The sequence below is a fragment of the Bufo bufo genome, chromosome 2, assembly GCF_905171765.1.
Source record: "Bufo bufo chromosome 2, aBufBuf1.1, whole genome shotgun sequence".
Classification (NCBI taxonomy): domain Eukaryota; kingdom Metazoa; phylum Chordata; class Amphibia; order Anura; family Bufonidae; genus Bufo; species Bufo bufo.
The window spans coordinates 157,178,162-157,198,510 of record NC_053390.1 but is presented as its reverse complement, the minus strand read 5'-3'; the positions used below and the strand labels follow the sequence as shown (position 1 = coordinate 157,198,510).

General features: G+C 39.4%; 1 protein-coding gene across 1 annotated transcript in view; it reads left to right on the top strand.

Annotated features, from left to right (window-relative positions):
• FBXL17 (F-box and leucine rich repeat protein 17) overlaps positions 1-6,699 on the top strand; it is an 854,796-nt gene extending 848,097 nt beyond the window's left edge. The window contains exon 9 of the mRNA XM_040421606.1: positions 5,718-6,699. Within this exon, the coding sequence (XP_040277540.1) occupies positions 5,718-5,855 (138 nt within the window). The 3' untranslated portion in view covers positions 5,856-6,699. The remainder of the gene's footprint in view (positions 1-5,717) is intronic.
• The last annotated feature ends 13,650 nt before the right edge of the window (positions 6,700-20,349 follow it).

The window sequence follows — 20,349 nt, the reverse complement described above, 5'->3', positions numbered from 1 at the left end:
TTATCTCATAATATACACACAAAGATGCCGCATGCTAATGAGCTGATTCGAGTCCGGCGTGATGTCATTGAGTCCAGCGTATATTTAATTCAGAGCTATAGCCACTCCCCTGCCCACCTGCTGCTGATTCATATGGAAACAAACTGTCAATCAGCAGCAGGTAGGCGGGGAGAGTCAGAAGGTCATGAATATTCCTGACTCATCATTATCAGCTGGAGCTTTTCAATACAAGATGTTGGCAGATTGACTGGGTCAATTAAAGAAAGTGACCCAGCATTGTGCTAAGAGAATCAATCACTTATTTATGTTGCCCTTAGTTAGGACACCATAAAACTGGTGACCGGTTCCCTTTAAATAGGTTGTCCAAAATTAGATAAAAGGGCCTGCAGTTTATGAAAGCAATATCGCTCGCTAGTACAAAGACACATTTTCTCTAAGTGTGCTGTCGTACAGGTTCCATTAGATGCCATACATACAGTATATTGCCCTGGCAAGCAAGTAATGCTTTTACGGAGTATACCTCCATTCTGGAGAGTCAGATGTAGCATGTCATGAAAGCATACATGTTGTTCAGAGTGAAATGTATATACTGGTATGTTAAGGGCTCTTACACTTTTTATGCTATATAACCGCTCTGTGCGGCTTGGTTGTTTAACATTTAACTGTGGTTTTGGTTTATTTTTCATATAGTATGGGTACAATGATATTAAAGTGTAACTGTCATATATTTTTGGTAATGTGTAGGGACAGTGTTGCACTGACTAGGAAGGTAGGGAGACGGGCTGGGAGCTGGCAGGCATCTGCCCTTGCTGTCCCCTCGTATAGTGGGGTCAGTAAAGTTATAATAGATAAAATATACAATAATATATAAAAAAATTATCTTCACTTCGTTCCTGCTCACTGGCCAGCGCTGTCAGTGAGCTCCTCCTCTGTACTCCTGGCGGCTGATTGATTAACCAGCCGCCGAGAGCAATGCTTGTGTGAGCGGTAAGCAGGGGGAAGCTGTTATACAGTTATAGTACAAACCGGATTCCAAAAAAGTTGGGACACTATACAAATCGTGAATAAAAACTGAATGCAATGATGTGGAGGTGCCAACTTCTAATATTTTATTCAGAATAGAACATAAATCACGGAACAAAAGTTTAAACTGAGAAAATGTACCATTTTAAGGGAAAAATATGTTGAATCAGAATTTCATGGTGTCAACAAATCCCCAAAAAGTTGGGAGAAGGCCATTTTCACCACTGTGTGGCATCTCCCCTTCTTCTTACAACACTCAACAGACGTCTGGGGACCGAGGAGACCAGTTTCTCAAGTTTAGAAATAGGAATGCTCTCCCATTCTTGTCTAATACAGGCCTCTAACTGTTCAATCGTCTTGGGCCTTCTTTGTTGCACCTTCCTCTTTATGATGCGCCAAATGTTCTCTATAGGTGAAAGATCTGGACTGCAGACTGGCCATTTCAGTACCCGGATCCTTCTCCTACGCAGCCATGATGTTGTGATTGATGCAGAATGTTGTCTTTATCAGAATGTTGGCATTATCTTGTTGAAAAATGCAGGGTCTTCCCTGAAAGAGATGACGTCTGGATGGGAGCATATGTTGTTCTAGAACCTGAATATATTTTTCTGCATTGATGGTGCCTTTCCAGACATGCAAGCTGCCCATGCCACACGCACTCATGCAACCCCATACCATCAGAGATGCAGGCTTCTGAACTGAGCGTTGATAACAACTTGGGTTGTCCTCTTTGGTCCGGATGACATGGCGTCCCAGATTTCCAAAAAGAACTTCGAATCGTGACTCGTCTGACCACAGAACAGTCTTCCATTTTGCCACACTCCATTTTAAATGATCCCTGGCCCAGTGAAAACGCCTGAGCTTGTGGATCTTGCTTAGAAATGGCTTCTTCTTTGCACTGTAGAGTTTCAGCTGGCAACGGCGGATGGCACGGTGGATTGTGTTCACTGACAATGGTTTCTGGAAGTATTCCTGAGCCCATTCAGTGATTTCCTTTACAGTAGCATTCCTGTTTGTGGTGCAGTGTCGTTTAAGGGCCCGGAGATCACGGGCATCCAGTATGGTTTTACGGCCTTGACCCTTACGCACAGAGATTGTTCCAGATTCTCTGAATCTTCGGATGATGTTATGCACAGTTGATGATGATAGATGCAAAGTCTTTGCAATTTTTCGCTGGGTAACACCTTTCTGATATTGCTCCACTATCTTTCTGCTCAACATTGTGGGAATTGGTGATCCTCTACCCATCTTGGCTTCTGAGAGACACTGCCACTCTGAGAAGCTCTTTTTATACCCAATCATGTTGCCAATTGACCTAATTAGTGTTAATTGGTCTTCCAGCTCTTCATTATGCTCAAATTTACTTTTTCCAGCCTCTTATTGCTACTTGTCCCAACTTTTTTGGGATTTGTTGACACCGTGAAAATTGGAATCAACGTATTTTTCCTTTAAAATGATACATTTACTCGGATTAAACGTTTGATCTGTCATCTACGTTCTATTACAAATAAAATATTGACATTTGCCATCTCCACATCATTGCATTCAGTTTTTATTCACAATTTGTTTTGTGTCCTAACTTTTTTGGAATCCGGTTTGTATATAATATTGTCCCTGCCTGCACGGCCTATAATAAGCCCTTACCACTCACACAGGCATTGCTCCCAGCAGCTGGTTCATTACACAGCGTACCTAGAGAACAGGGGGAGAGCTCACTGACAGCACTGGTCACGCTGATCAGTGAGCAGGAACAAAGTTTATATATATGTACATTAGTTATCACTTTATTAGCCCCACTATATGAGGGAGCACTGCCGGCAGACCCCCACCAGCTCCCCGCCCGGCTTCCCAGTCAGTGCAGCATTGTGCTGTTAGGAAGAAGGATGTTCCTTTGCAACGGCTCTGAAAAAGATCCCTGCTAAGTGACATTTCAGCCCAAGTTTTCTACTATAAATAAAGGTTTTCAGTAAATAAAGTATATTAGAAAAATGTTCCCTGTCACTGTCTCTCTGTAACAGAAGAGCAGGGTGTTAGAGTCTTCTTAGTAAAGCTCAAACTGAACATTGGTAAGGAGAGTCTGTCTTCATTCTTCTCTTCTACTGAGTGCTAAAGACATGTGTGTGTAACAAGTCAGATAACCAGGGTGATGGGCAGTGACAATTAGGGCACATCTGCATAGTGAGGGACTGGGGTAGTGACAAGAGGCAGGCTGAAACCCTCTGTATGTTAAACACAGGCATCTATAGCATTAAGCAGAATACTGAAGACAGACTCTTCTTAGCTTTGAGAAGAATACTCTTAACACCCTGTTTTCTAGTACAACGAAACATTCCTAATAAAGTGTCTTAAAAAAGTTCAATACCCCTGTCCCTACACTATATTAATTAGAGATGAGCGAATTGAATCCAACAAAGTGGAATTCAATCCGAATTTCAGGATAAATTTGATTAGTCGTAAAGCCAAATTTTCTTGTGCTTCGTAGTAGCAAATTGATTAAACCTAAAATAGTGTAAAAAAAAAATCATACTTGCCTTCTCCATTTGCTCGCGACGGGCCGGCCACCGCCATCTTGATTTAAAGATCTCGGCTGAAATCCCATGCGCGGTGACGTATGACATCCCCACGCTGGCCAACTTGAAGACGTCATCTCGGGCCACACGAGATTTCGTGCAAGATCTTCAAACAGGATGGCGGCGGCAGGCCTATCGCAAGCAAATGGAGGCGGTAAGTATGATTTCAGTTTTTTCTGTTAATGTTGCACTGTATTATTACTTTCAGATGCATACATACATACATGATCGCGGCATCTGAGGGGTACAATGACGGGGAGTGGCACTACCCGTTACTTAGAAAAAAAATGCATGTTGTGGCTAAGTGAATTTAAAATTCGGTAAAGCACACAAGTCGGACTTTGCAAAAGTTCGCTCATCTCTAATATTAATGATAAACCACATAGCTGTGTGAGGGCTTGTTTTTTGCAGGACAACTTGTACTTTTTAATGAGACTGTTTATTTTACCTTAGCTTGTTTTAGAAAATGGGCAAACAATTATTTGTGGTTAAATTGTAAAAAATCGCAATTCTGCCAAGGTTTTTCAGGTTACAGTATGTTTTTACAGCGTTTGCTTTTCACAAAAAAAATCACATGACAACCTTATTCTGCGGGTCAATATGATTACCGTGATAGTAAATTTATGAATTTATATTTTTACAGCTGTGTGAGAGATTGTTGTTTGTGGGGCGAGTTGTAGTTTTTAATCCTACGTCCTTAAATTTGCCTTTTTTTATCTCTTTTTATTCAGTTTCAGGGAGAGGGCCCTGGTTTAAATTTTTAATATGTGGGTTTTTATTTTTTACTGTTTACACAGTAAGTTTTAGACCTCTTGGGAGACTTGAATATGCGATGTTTGGATCGCTTTTCCCATAGACTACAATAGAATACTATTGCAGTCTGTGGAATTGACATGCAGCCTGTAAAGCTGTGTCTTAGACCTGGGAGCCTTTTCAAGGCCTAGGATGCTTTACTGTGGGGGCTTGGGTCGTAACGCAGAGTGAGTCCTCTGCCTAACCACACAGATGCTGTGATTGCTATTGATTGCGGCATTTGAGGGGGTTAAACAACTGGGATCAGTGTTATCACCAGGGGCATAACTACCATTGCGGCAGACCATGCGACTGCTATGGGGCCCAGGGCAAGAGGGATCCTGGTCTTAGTTTGGATTATATCCTCTTCTACTGGAGGTGAAAACTTGGTCAGGACTCTTGAGTTTAGTTTAGTTGTTTAAATGAGGCAGTGGAAAAATGGCCCAAGAGTGATTGAAAACGGTTTAGGCAGAAACCTTTCTGTCCTGTGCAGGGGGCCTGGTTTGATCCTAGGGGCCCCTACTTCTCTATGTACGCCACTGGTTATCACCAATTCCTGTCATTGTAGCCGGGTGCCTGCTGTACAGTAGGTACCCATCATGTATGGAGCAGACTTGGCACGTGAGCCCCCTCCAAAAACTTTACACTGTACCACAACGTAAATGTTCATCATGATGCGTGTAAGCGCTAAAGGCTATGTACTCCTTCAGAGGAATATTTTTTTTTTATGATTGCATTTTACTAATTTTTGACTAAAAATCATATTTTCAATTGGCCTTTATTAAAAATATTAAGCTGTTCTGTCAAAACATGTTAACTGTTTTTCTAACTGTGTGACTGGTACTTTCACTTTGTGCCAATCATCTAATAAACCTTATCTCTAAACTACTAAGAGGTCATGAACACTTATTTAAGCCACATTCTTATCAGTAAGATAACAACTGAGCTATAATGAGTGTTTAGAATATCAGAGAGCAGAGATAGGGAACTTGTCAGCTCCCCAACTGGAAAAGAGAGAAAATCCATAGGCTGCTACTAAAGCATCTCAGCTATTTATAGAAGAAAGGGCTCCATATTTTTAATGAAGACCAATTGAAAAAATAATTTTTAGCTCAAAATAGTACAATGCAATAATACAAAACAATTGCCCCCTAACGTGCACATAGCCTTTAAAATCATACTCACTGAATGGCCCTGTTTTACAGTGAAAAAATATTAGATCCTTTTTTTCTAATCTAATTCCTCTCTAATTTATATATTTTATAATAGTACATGACCTGAGTTTTTATGTACTTAAAAATGTGTTTATATGTATTTATTTTTTATTTTTAGGTAAATGAAAATACAGTGGAGCAACTGGTCCAGTGGTATCCTCATATCACATTCAGCACTGTACTTCAGGACTGTAAAAGAACTTTGGAACGAGCTTATCAGATGGGCTGGACACCAACTCCCTCATCTGTCTCATAATTCACTGGAAAACAAATTGTTTATTAAGCAAATGTCATGAAAAATGCTGATGGATATTTTATACCCAGAAAAGTCTACAATGTATTTTATTTCAGGTCTCCACCATAATTGACCCATGGCACTGCTTCTGGGTGGCTTGTAAAGAAGGTTTTTGGAATCTTTCCATTGTGTGAGAAGTATATTTTACAAGGTGCTTGGCTCTTGAGATATTGGCTCTGTTTGCTGCTGTTAGTATGGATTGATATAATTTGTGTGAATAGTGATTGTAACATGTTGAGATATTGTGTTAACCGAGCATGCCACTTCTAGTACTATCAAATTCTCACTTTTCCATCTTTGTTCTAGAGAAATCAACATTACGTATTATAAACTAGATTGGTGGTATTATTTTCTCTCTTTTATTTTTAGAATTCTGATGAGCATCTGTAAAGCCTTTATTGGAGCTTTACAATCTGCTGCTGAATAGTCTTTTTATATTTAATCCTTATGTTTATAAAACTTTAGACTTTGCAATGAGTATGACCTTGCTTTTATTTGTAGTAATCTTACATTTCTTTTTTCCTATAGTTTTTTCTATTATTAATTCTTGAACAAAAGGTTTGCATTTGAGCCTTTTGTCTTATGATTTGTTATCATGGGTTTTAAAGTGGCTCTTTAGTTATTTTCTCAAATATCTTTAGGATGTGCTTCAGGCTTAACTATTAATACACTTTAATTAAAATGTAACTCGAAGATTTTTAACCACAATGTAAATTGGTAATGGGACTCCCCAATGATCACATGTCATTTATAGTATTAGTCTTCGCATAAGGGGCAGAATGGCCTTTTGGGCCCACTCAGAGTCCAAGGCTCAGGGGCAATTACAATCTCTGCGCTGATTTATTTTTTTATGTTTTTGCCAAATCTTATGTCCGTTACATGTGTCATACATCATGTGAGATTTATAAAGATTTTCAATATAACACATGGGCACAGATTTACTATTAATTAGACATGCTACACTTGTAGACAGTTTTTTTTAATGCCCCAGACTGCCTAAAAGATTAAGAGAAGTTTCAGTTGTCTTATTTTCAGATTTTTAGGACTGGCACATTTTAGACCATGCCCCTAAGCCATGCTTCTTGTCTAATGTGGGTAAAAATGCGCTAGTTATGCCTTTTGCGTCTAAATGGAAGACAAACTCAATGGCACAGTTCACAGGGTTTGTACAACAAAGCAGAATAGTTTCTTTACTGACAGTATGCCTTCACAGATGATTGGATGCAGCGGGGACAGGATGGCGATCACCTACATATCAACTTTCCTGCCCAAAAACAGCCCTGCGAAAGGCTTTGTGTTGTCCACTGTTATAACCTCAGACCACATTTCACCTCATACTTGTCCCACGTTTTCCTACTCGCATCCTTCTAGTGTGAAGCTGTGTAGCCATAAGTTGATAATGATAACAGCACAATGTCAGGTGGCACCAGAATATCACCAGCTTATAGCGGCACTGGTTAGACATGGTTTTCCCTGTGATAAAAGTATTGCAGTATGAGACAAACTAACATACAGAAGATTGACAGAATTGGGGAGCATATTTGTGTGCAGCTCCTGTGACTAGCTGACAGTTCTCCATACTCTGCAAAATGGCTGATTTTATTTTTGTTTTTAGTGATCAGTTACGGTGGTTTCATTATACATTATACACTAGAGGAGTCAGTGGTGATTACAGGTATGATAACATGTTCCAGAACTTTGTGCGACTGGAAATCTAGCCCGAATTTCTCAGATTACAGCTTGATAAATCCCAAATGGCAGGTAGCCAATGCATCTAAAAACCTGAGGCTGGTGCCTAACTTTTTAAATAGTTTTTTATTGATGTCTATGGAACTTATAATTCTTATAGCCTCTAAAAAATCTAACAGGCTCCCTAAAGATAATGACTTTTTATCTAATGAGTAAATAGAAGATTCATACTTATTCGTTCCCTGCCGCTACAGTCCTCTGCACTGGCTCCTGCATGTCCATGTTCTAACTGGCTGCAGTAGAGCTTATGACCATTCCCATGCAGCACTGGATGTAAACAGTCCGGGACCAGAACATGGACATGCGGGGCTGAAGCTCTGTGAAACAGGAAGTAGGTAAGCAGGTAAGTATGAATCTTCTATTTACAGAGGCAGGCTACGGGTATTAGATAAAAAGCCGTTATTCCAGGAGAACCCATTAAATGGTCTCACTGACCCCTAAAGTTCTACAGCTATTTGTACATTCCTGAGATATATGATTTTTAATAACCTAAGTTATTTAAAATGTAGATTTAAAATACTAGGGTCAGCACAGCATTGGTTGAAGAAGGCAGAAGACGTATGAGAGTCCTTGCTTCTCTTTACTTCCTGTTCCTGTCTTGACTCGACTCGCAGGTTATGCATAGAAATGAAACCACTTCAGCCAGTGAATGGCTTGGTGAGCATTTTCTGTGTGTGAAGATCAAAGCCGGAAGTAGAGAGCAGCAGGGACTCAAGCAGCATTGGAATGGCCAAGGCAGGCGATTGGTGAGGTATTGGCATGTTTTTAAGCCAATCTAAGCCTACTGCCACCCATTTTAGTATAGGAAAGTGCACACTATTCTTATGGAATTGAGTAGTCATCGTATGTTGTCCATATTGGATGACTGATGTAGGATTACTGTATTGGAACTTATATATTGCATGTGTTTTAGGCTCTGTATGATCTGTATGGTTACCACTGATTGTACATGCAAACTAAACCAACATGCCATAGTAAGTTGAGTAGTTCATCCTAGCAGCAATACCACATGCTGCCTTAAAATAATTGATTTTCTAAAGTTTATAATCATTGTCATGGACTAAAAAAGAAAGTTATAAAATCTTAGTTATTCATCACATAAACTAACATTTAATGCTGGATAATAGATAATTTTTGTTTCTTGGGGCAACTATGAGAAATACTATGAACCACCTATAGGTGTAAATTCTCAGTTTCTGGGACCACGTAAGTATCCATATGTTAGATTATTTTAGTTTTGTAACCATGTTATTATGAAGACATTCACCATCTTCAAGAATAACTTAAAAGTAATATACACAGTTTATTTAAGTCCTAGGTTGTTACTTTAGTTTTTTTTGCTCTAATAATTTATGCTATGTGTTTATTTACACTGAGAAGACTCTGTCGTCTTTATGAAACTTATACTCTATGTATAGCACACGCAGTAGCCAGGTTAGTGCTCCTAATTCTGTAGATTTATGGTGACTAGAATAAATTACTCTAAAGTCACTTAAAGATTTTTTATATTCGACCCCAGTGTTTAATATAGCACCATTTAAAGGAAGGCATTTGAAATTGTTAAACTATACTGTATCAACATTTTACGAACGAGCCAGTTTTCTTTTTATAGAGATGTGCTTCCCTCATATAAAATGGAGATGTAAATAGCATCTGTACCAATGCACTTCAACCTCCATTGTCTGATATGCAGAAAATGTGCCCATTTCACAGATTCTACTATCTCTGTACCATCATCTTCACTGGTGGACTGGACTTCTCAAAGAAATTCCTTGTATATTTTAAAATACTTATTGACCGTGAATGGTACAGATGGAAACCTGACTGTTAAGTGTAATCTACTGTAAAATGTGACTGACAACTGCTGTACCCTTTTATCTGCATGTTGAGCTTCCATATACACTCATTGACAAAAAAAAAAAAACCCAGATAGAAATGTCAGATTGCTGCAAAACTCGACATGTAGTTATGTCTCTGATTAGATACTGGGTCTTGCCACAAGAGTAAGTAAAAGTGCTTCCCCACTGCCCTATAAAAAGGTTCTCAAAGTCTATTTTTGGGTAGCGTATCACTTGGTGAGATATCATTGGCATGCCTATATGATGCATTCTAAGACATTTTGCCCTGTTGACAGACTCATTGGACTGGGAAAGTAGGATGGTCAGTATGACAAATTGTTTGCCATCTAGGCTGTTCTGACCTAGCTGTTAGGAGATGCTGGGAGCAATGGTTACATGAGGGCACACACACTGTGAATAAGCTATGGAAGGCCCAGACAGACCACCAGTGGATGGGATCGCTTGATCCACCAACAAGCACGAGCATGTCCCACAGTTTTGTGATCCACTATTCAGACTAAGGTGTCATCTTCATTACACACCTCTGTCTCTGTCTGGACTATTTCCAGAAGCTTACCAAAAGGAAATTTGGTCTCACAGTGTCCATTATATTTCCTGCCATTGATAGTCAGCTACCGTCGCTTTTGTTTGCAGTGGTGTTCTGAACATGAGGCACTTATGATATTGCTCACACATACACGGCAAGGGTTTCCCAGGAATGTCTCTGCCAGATTGAAACATTTCCTTGCCTGCATACTCATTAGATTTATTGCCAATTGAGTATTTTTGGGACCAGCTGAGAAGAAACCTACAAATGTGCAGGATCTACGGGCCCAGCTGCAGCATATGTGGATAAATGTGCTGCAAGACACCTTGTGGACCCTGTATGCCTCAACGCCTAACTGTATCTTATCTTGTATCCAGTCCCCAACAGGGACTTAGAGCCTCCTTTCAGTTGTGCAGTTTTCCCCAATAAACCTATCCTTTCCATCTATATTGTAATCACTTACATACATCATTACATTCACACCGAAAATTCCATTCCATTCCAAAAACTCCTTCTTGTTGAGTTTTTCTTTTTTGTCTTTGTGTGTATTAGTCCACCTAAAAATATTAAAGGTTTTGTCTAGGATTTTAAGAAAATTACCATATATGGTTAAAAAAAAAAAAAAAATACCAATATTTAATGGGTAGTTAATGGTTAATTTTCTATTGTATAACATTTTCTGCATATGGAAAATTGTCGTAAAATCTCGAAAAGCCTTTTCAAAGTCTACCTTTGGCCCACTCTCATTTTTTTACACATTGCAGCAATTGGCTGAATAAGCTAGTGGTATTTCCACTAGATTCATTGAAACCTTCTGTTTGGAACTATATTTGCTGGCCTATGAAATACAAAGCATTCCAGCTATGGTTTGTACTAAATTAGATTATAAGGTAGGTCAGTAGTCTCCAACCCGTGGTTTCCCCAGATCTGGCAAAAATACAATGCTCTGACACATGGTAGCTTAAAGAGGACCTGTCACCTCTCCTGACATGTCTGTTTTAGTATCTACGTGCATTTCCTATGTAATAACAATTCTGGAACATCTGTTGTTATAATTCTATGTCATGCCATTACTTTATTATTCCTATTTGAAATTATGAATGAATTGTCAGCAGTAAAGGTCCATCTGGGTGTTACCCGTTGGGGGGTGTCCCTGCACAGTTTGGCACTGACAGCACTGATTATGTCAGACTGTGCAGGGACACACTTCCAACTGGTAACATCCAAATGGACCTTTACTGCTGACTGCTGGCAATTCATTCGTAAACTTCTAGAAGGAAAAATAAATGAGCTGCACAAATTGTGAAAAGGTGGTCCCAAATTGTTGTTACACGAGGAATGCAAGTAATTGCTAAATGACGTCAGGAGAGGTGACAGGTCTTCTTTAACCCTAGGTAGAGACCACTGTTATATATAATGGGGATAATCGAATTGGTTCATCATGTTTTGCAGTTTTTCTTCTTGCAGAGTTTTTATTATTATTTGTATTATTTTTTAATGTACATTTTATCCCTAGTTTATTATCCTGTATTTAGCAGGCTCATATATGCTTGTGTGCACAGACCTCGAAATGCTGTATAAACCATGAGTATTTTTCCACTGACTTAGATTTATGAAAAAATGCTATTTCCTGGAATTAAAATGGAATTTGTCTACTTTTATTGCACTGGTGAAAACAATCGACTTTACATTACAATAGACTGGTGATAATCATATTTACTATGTATTTTTCAATCATTGATAAGATTAAACTATTACAAATCCTCTGCATGTGCCATATCTTTTATATGATGGTTGTTTGCTCTTGTTACTGTACTCTCCATAGCAGTGGGACCCTAAGCTTTTTGCCACTGATGTACATGAAGAGATCGTCTCATGAAGCTTTACTGGTTCTTGTGGTTATGATGTCATTGTTATATTCCGTGGTACATTTTGAATGATATTCGGCAATGGAGGTGATTGGGATGTTGAGGTTTATATTGAAAAAAGAAAAAAGGCAGTATCGCTATGGCATTGAGGAGTTTAGTTTCCAAAATTTTTCAATTTCCAATAGCCAAAGTTTCCAATAGCCAAAAGAACGTTCCTTCTGTTCAGAGCTCTACAGCAGTTTACAACCACATATGGGGTGTTGCTGCATTCAGGAGAAAATGCATAACAAATTGTGGGGTGCTTTTTCTCCTATTACCCCTTGTGAAAAAGAACAATGTTATTTTTCATTTTCATGGCCCAGTCTTGATAAATTCTATGAAATACTTGTGGGGTTGCTCATTATAATTTTTTTAAGGGACGTAGATTCCAAAATGGGATCTTTTGATCTTATGTTTTTGCCTCTTAAGGGCTCTTCAAATTTGACATGGAGCCTGAAAAACATACTAATAAAATGATTCCCTAAGATCCATAAGGTGCTCCTTCATTCCTGAGGTCTGTTTGATTCAGCTGACATTAGGGCCATATATTGGCTATTACTGTGAACTGCAGAATCAGATTAATATTGAGGTTTGTGTTGCTGTTAACTCTTACTATGTTACAGAAAAATGGATTAAAGTGGAAAATTGCAAAAATGAAATTTTTAAGTTTCACCTCCATTTTGCTTTAATTTCTGTGGAACACCTAATGGGTTATCAAAGTTTCTAAATTCCGTTTTAATTTGAGGGGTCACTTATGGTTAGTTTTTATTATATAAGCCTATCAGAGTCACTTTAGAACTTAATTGATCCCTAGAAAAGTAGGTGTTGAAAATTAACTTCTAAACCTAAAGGGAACCTGTCACCGGGATTATGTGTATAGAGCTGAGGACATGCGTTGCTAGATGGCCACTAGTCCATCCGCAATACCCAGTCCCCACAGCTCTGTGTGCTTTTATTCTGTAAAAAAAAATGATTTGATACATATGCAAATGAACCTGAGATGAGTCCAATAAAAGCACACAATGCTATAGGGACTGGGTATTGCGGATGTGCTAGCGGCCATCTAGCAACCCATGTCCTCAGCTCTAGACACAAAATCCCGGTGACAGGTTCCCTTTAAGCCTTTTAACTAAAAAAATATATATAAAATTATGTTTACAAAATGTTGGCAACATAAAGTAGACATATAGTGTTAACTTTTTTATGAGTTATGTGTATCTATTTTAGACGCAAAAGACAAGCAATTTTTAAAAATTTTAATTGTATCCAAATTTTCTGTTAATTTAGCATTTTTAAAATAAATGGAAAAGATATCAAGTTACCAACATTAACCATGAACGTTAAGTACAGTGGTTATAACTTTTAAAACATTCAAATTTTAATTCAGCTACAGTATATGTGACTGAATTTTGCAGGACGAGTTGTAGGTTTTTTAGGTTCACTTGATTACTCAAAATTGCAGGTATGCACCCCTTTTTATAAACATATAATTAGTGCAGTGATGTGGGATGCTTAAAAACAAAACAAAAAAGTTTAATTACATATATAACATAATAAAGGGGAAGGAGGGAAAAGAAAAAGGAAAACATTTTATTTTACCAAAAAATGTTTTCCTTTTTATTTTCCCCCTTCCCCTTTTTATATTGTATATTTAATCAAACTTTTTATTTTTTATTTTTTAAGCATCCCACATCACTGGACTAATTGTAGGCTTTTTTTAGGAACCGTTTTGGGGTACAAATAGTGTAATTAATAACTTTTATGGTTTTATTTTTATAGGGAAAGGTATAAAATTATTTTAAAGTTATTTTGTGAAATGTATTTTTACTACTTTTACTGTGTGGTATAAATAACATGATAATATTATTCTGTGGATCACTACAATTATGATGTTGGCAATTTTATTTTATAATTTTTTTAAATATTTTTTATCTCCTTTACTGCAGGCTGTTATCTCCCCCATTACCCCCCACCTCCTCTGTCAGGCTAGCTGTCATCTCCCCCACTGCCTGCCTCTCCTTCAGGCTGGCTGAATAACAGCATTATCTCCTCTACATCAAGAGATATACCGTATTTTTCGCCCTATAAGACGCACCGGCCTCTAAGACGCACCTAGGTTTTTGGGGAGGAAAATAAGAAAAAATATATTTTTAACCAAAAGGTGTGCTTTTGGTGTCTTTGGAACTAATGCTGGTCTGTGGATGGCACTATTACTGGGGATCTGTGGATGGCACTATTATGGGGGATCTGTGAAGGACACTGTTATGGGGGATCTGGGGATGGCACTGTTATGGGGGATCTGTGGATGACGCACTGTTATGGGGGGATCTGTGGATGATGCAGTGTTATGGGGGATCTGTGGATGACGCATTGTTATGGGGGGGATCTGTGGATGACGCATTGTTATGGGGGATCTGGGGATGATGCACTGTTATGGGGGGATCTGTGACGGATACTGTTATGGGGAGGGATCTGTGAAGGATACTGTTACAGGGGGGATCTGTGGCTGACACTGTTATGGGGGATCTGTGGATGGCACTGTTATGGGGGATCTGTGGATGGCACTGTTATGGGGGATCTGTGGATGGCACTGTTATGGGGGATCTGTGGATGGCACTGTTATATATGTGCCATCCACAGACCCCCCCACCCCATAACAGTGCCATCTACAGACCCCCCAGCCCATAACAGTGCCATCCACAGATGTCCCCCATAAAACTGTCATCCACAGATCCCCCCCCCCCCACCGCTCCAGTGCTGCAGTATACAAATATCAAATGTCTCATTCAATTAAAAGTGATTAAACATGCCCCCTCACTCCTAATATTACCGTACACCCTAACAGCTTCTGTACAACGCAGGCCGGGCAGCCGGCGCGTCACTCACTGACGTCACTTGCCTGCGCTGCCTGCTTCATTCATAAAGTAGGCGGCGCAGGCGCGTGACATCAGGGAGTTACGCTGCCGCCCACCCGGCCTGCCTGCCTGCATTCTACAGAAGCTGTTAGGGTGTACGGTAATATTAAAAGTGGGGGGGCATGTTTAATCACTTTTAATTGAATGAGACATTTTATATTTGTATAGTGCAGAACTGGAGCGGCAGGACCAGAGTACAGTGACTGCTCCGGCCCTGCCGCAATTGCCGGCCCCCAGCTCCTCCTCCCAGTCCCTCCCCGCTCGCTCATAGATCGCAGCCTGCGATGTAAAAATGTCAGTATTCGCCCCATAAGACGCAGGGGCATTTTCTCCCCATTTTTTGGGTGGAAAAAGTGCGTCTTATAGGGCGAAAAATACGGTAGCTATGAGAAATTGGGTCGGGAGTAAAAGCATCTGAAACCTGCTTTTCCTTTCAGCTGCTATCACTCCTGACCCAAATTCTAGCAGCTATTTCTCCCATTGTAGAGGTGTAGTTAAAGCAGCCCTCTCCAACTGCCTCACAGCTTGGACCAAGCTGTTAGCTAGTTAGGTGAGCAACATAAAGACTAGAGATGAGCGAATCGAAACCCACGAAGTGGAATCGATCCGAATTTCATGATAAATTCAATTCGTCTAGAAGCCGAAGTTCCTCGTGCTTCGTGTCAGCGAATCGATTTATCCTAAAATAGTATAAAAACCCCAAAAATTCTAACTTACCTTCTCCATTTGCTTGCAACGCGCAGCGCTTGAAGATCTCGGCTAAAATCAAGTGCTGCGCGAGATTACATCATCATGCTGGCTGGCTGGCGTGATGACGTCATCTTGCGCCACAAGGGATTTCGGCAGAGATCTTCAAGCCAGATGTCGGCGGCTGGCCCGTCGAGAGTAAATGGAGGCGGTAAGTGTGATGTAATTTTTTTTTTATTGTTAATTTTACACAGTTTTTAAACTCAGATGCCACGATCATGTATGAACGTGGCATCTGAGGGGTACAATGACGGGGGCGGCGCTATCCAACAAAGCATCCATTATAACAAAATGGGAAAAACATGGTACAACTGCAAGCCTGACAAGAGAAGGCCGCCCATCAAAAGCCACAGACCATGCAAGGAGGGAATTAATCAAATTGAAAACACCAATGATGGCACTGAAGGATCTCCAATGATCCACAGCAGAGATTGACATATATGTTCATAGGACAACTATAGGCCATCAGCTCCACAGAGTGGTGCTTTATGGAAAGGAGGCCTGAAAAAAAAAAACATGCTGTTTGGAGTTCACCAAAGGACATGGAAGATAGTTTTCTGGTGATATAGTACTAAAATGTATTGGCTTTGGTATCATAAGAAAATGTTATTTGTAGCACAAGCCCAAAGCATCCCATCACCCCCAAGAACACCATTCCCACAGTGAAGCATGGTGGGGCAGCATCATGTTGTGGGGATGCTTTTCATTAGCAGGTACTAGAAAACTGGTTGGGCCTGAAGGAAAGATGGATGGCAGTAAATTTAAGCCAATTCTTGAAGAAAACCATTTGTCTAGCAGACATTTGAGTCTGGGGCATAGGTTCACCTTCCAGTAGAACAATGACCCTAAACATACTGCTAAAGTTGTGGGGGATTCAATCAGCACAACCCTATATGCAGGTGCACATCGCCATAGCGATGTGCACCTCCATATAGGGTTGTGCTGATTGAATCCCCCACATTTTTTCTTTGTAGTATATATTGGAGGCGTGGCGATCTCCATGCAGTCATGCACACCTGACCAGTCAATCTGTCCTGGAGGCTGGTTTTAAAGTCAGTATAAAACTGAATCTGCATATATAGCACCTACCAGTAGCCATTTGGCTCCAGGAGAAGAATATAGTGGGCTCAGCATGCATGTTGGTACTTGCATCCCTGGATCCGATGAAAGCTGTAATGGCACCGGACGGGGTTAAAAGCAGAGTGTGCTTGGAGTGCATGCTGCACCTGCATTCTCTGGACTTTGTGTGGCTGTCATGGCCCACAAACAGGTAAGAACTAGTGTTAGGGACCACTACATAGAGGCGACCTTGACGTGGTGAGTGGCTTATTATGCTTTGGCCAAAATGTACACCAATGCCTCATCCAGCATAGAGGCAGGGCAGAATGCTGGTTGCAGAGTGCCATACTGCTAAAGTTGTTGTAGTTTAAGGGGAAGCATTTAAATGTCTTGGACTGGCTAAATTAAAGCCCAGACCTCAATTTAAATGAGAATCTGTGGCATGACATGAAGACTACTATACATCACCACAAGCCATCTAACTTGAAGGTCTTCGACCAGTTTTGCTTGTATGTATGAGGAAAAATGTTAAGCTTCTAGAGGCATACCCCAAGAGACTTCTACCTGTAATTGTAGCAAAAGGTGGCTTCACAAAGTATTGAGAAAATACCCCGTGAACTTTATTCACATTAACCCTTAGACATCCAGCACTGTAAATTTACTGCATGACTTGCCGACCTGCACTGTATATATACGGCACACTGATTGGGCAGGCATAGGAGCTGTGCTTGCCCGATCAACGACAGGGGCCCGCTCTGATGCTAGCAGAATAACCTCTTAGATGCCATGCTCAATGCTGACTGCTTTTTCCAAGGGGTTTACATGGGCTTGTGCCAATGCCGGTGGATTAACCCCTTAGATGTCACATTCAGTGCTGACTTTGCATCTAAGGGGGTTTACAGAGGGAGTAAGCTCTTTCTCTGACCCTACCAGTTCCCCACAATGCGATTGCAGGTGCCAATGACTACTGAGGCAGCACACAAAATATGGCAGCACACTGTTATAAATGTAAACAATAGAAATAGGTATTAGAGATTATTCTGGATTACATTATTATCTCCATGGTTGAAGAACACAATGCCTTAGACTGTATGCTCCAGGTTAGCCTGTGCAAATCATATTGCGGCTTTGCGGAATCACTACTGCACTCTGTGATTATGGCATACCCTATAAAAGGAATAAACATCCTACCAAAGCTTAGCATGTCTTCAATGGTGTGATAAAGTCAAATGGATTCTTCAGCTGCACAATAATCCCTTTGATACCTAGAAATAATTTAAAAACAATGGTGTTTATAATATAAATTAGTTTCTATAGTATGTGGAGACAAAGTGTTAAATGCCATCTTGAGCCAGACAGTGAAGTTTGGAAAAATAAAACATAAGTTGTTTGGAGATGAAAATCAGAATAATGTTGAACTTTTCATATAATTCAATTTCACTTAAAATTGACATTCTTGTAGAAGTAAAATGCATGTGATGGTAATAATTTCATGACAAATCTTTTGCCTTGTAAATAATGAATGTTGAGATGATCACATACGGTATATATGGGAAGAAAACATTGCTAGCAGTAAAATCTGTCATTATTGAAAGCTATTTCTTTGTTTTATTATGCACATTGCAGACAATAACAGAGGTACAACAAATAACTATCATGCCCCTAGTGTTAAAAATTGATCACAATTTCATTGTAAAATTAAAAACAATATGAAACTAAAGTTGGAAACTAATTGTGGTTTACTGGGAGGAGACATGGCCTAAAACTTCAAGACAAGATTTATGCTGGCAGATAAATCCACCAGAAAATATACAGCTTAAAGACTTCCCACATGTTATCCTATTGTAACCGGCAATGAGTATGGACCCTCTGTACCAACTCACCTGTTTGAGTTAGCTCTAAGGTCATTATTCTGGCAGTCCCCTGCCAGGCAATATTCATAGTCAGATGACAGGCCAAGATCAGGGCAGGTAGCATACAAATTAATCTGAGAGACAAGTCTGAGGTCAGAGCAAACGGAAATTGTATTTTGCAAGGCAACTTCACCAAATGTGACTATTCGGTCAAAAAAACCTTTATCAAACACTGACACAATGGAAAACATAATCTATAGATATACATGACAACATCAAAGTTTGTTAAACATTCATATGGATATATATCTCCTATTAAGTATCAGCTTCATTCATAGTAGACATATTAGCTACAACTACAATTTCAGAATGGCTTATAGGTAAAGAGGGGACTAGTAGGATGGAATAGACAATATACCAGAGTAAGATAAAGACATATAGTATAGTATATCCAGCTGTATTCTAGTCTGGAGCGCAACCGGAAGTGGCCGATATATATCTCCTATTAAGTATCAGCTTTATTTATAGTAGACATATTAGCTACAACTACAATTGCAGAATAGCTTATAGGTAAAGAGGGGACTAGTAGGATGGAATAGACAATATACCAGAGTAAGATAAAGACATATAGTATAGTATATACGGAAGTGCGCAACCGGAAGTGGCCGATGCGTTCCAGCTTGGAACGCATCGGATCTGATCGTAAGACTAGAGGAAGGGATGGCTGGCTCTGTATTATAAGATAAGCTAAGCAAAGTGAAATGGAGCTAGTTATAGATCATATAGGAGTATTATAGTATTATAATTATTATGAAGTAACCATGAAGTGATAAAAAAATAAATGAAGGAAAAACCGAGTGTCACAAAATCCAATAGAGCCCATATTCTCTATAACCAACAGACAAGACATAAAAGGCCTGAAAAGACATGAAAAAGGAATACATTATGAAAGTGGTAAACACCCAAAGAAAGGATACAAAGAAAAGACGGCAAACATGGTGGGGTCCAGTTCTCAATGCATCTGAAAAAAAGGGAAATGAATAGTTAGTAATATACAATATGTACCCACGTAATCACACTCAAATCAAATAAACGAAGACAATTCATAATCCCTATTAAGCCCCTTTGGTTCCAAACTTTGGAATCTATGTATCCAATAGGCCTCACGCTTTTTTAGTAATTGTTATCTGTTTCCACCTCGTTTTGGTAAGTCTACTTTTTCTATTACTTGAAATTTGAGTTGAGATACATTGTGCTTCATTTGATAAAAATGGTAGATTTATGTTGGCAGATGCGATCCCTAATGTTTTGGGTGGTTTCCCCCACATACAAACACTACCATTTTATTAGACAAGAGTGCCACGTCTTGTCTGTAAAAAGTATAACAAAAAGTGCAACACCAAGTGATCAAAAATGGTATGTCTCCCAAAATGGTACCAATAAAACTGTCACCTCATCCCGCAAAAAATGAGCCTCTACATAAGAAAATTGCTAAAAAAAAATATATAGCTCTCAGAACAGGGAGAAATAAAAACATAATTTTTTTGGTTTCAAAAATGCTATTATTGTGTTAAAGTGAAATAAATAAAAAAAAAAGTATACATATTGGGTATCACCACGTCTGTAAAAAACCAGCTCTATAAAAATATCACATGACCTAACCCCTGAGCTGAACACCGTAAAAAAATAAAACGGTGCCATAAAAAGCCATTTTTTGTCACCTTACATCACAAAAATTGCAACACCAAGCTGTAAAAAAAGGCATATGCCCCCCCCAAAATAGTACCGATCAAACCGTCACCTCATCCCACAAAAAATTAGACCCTACATAAGACAATCT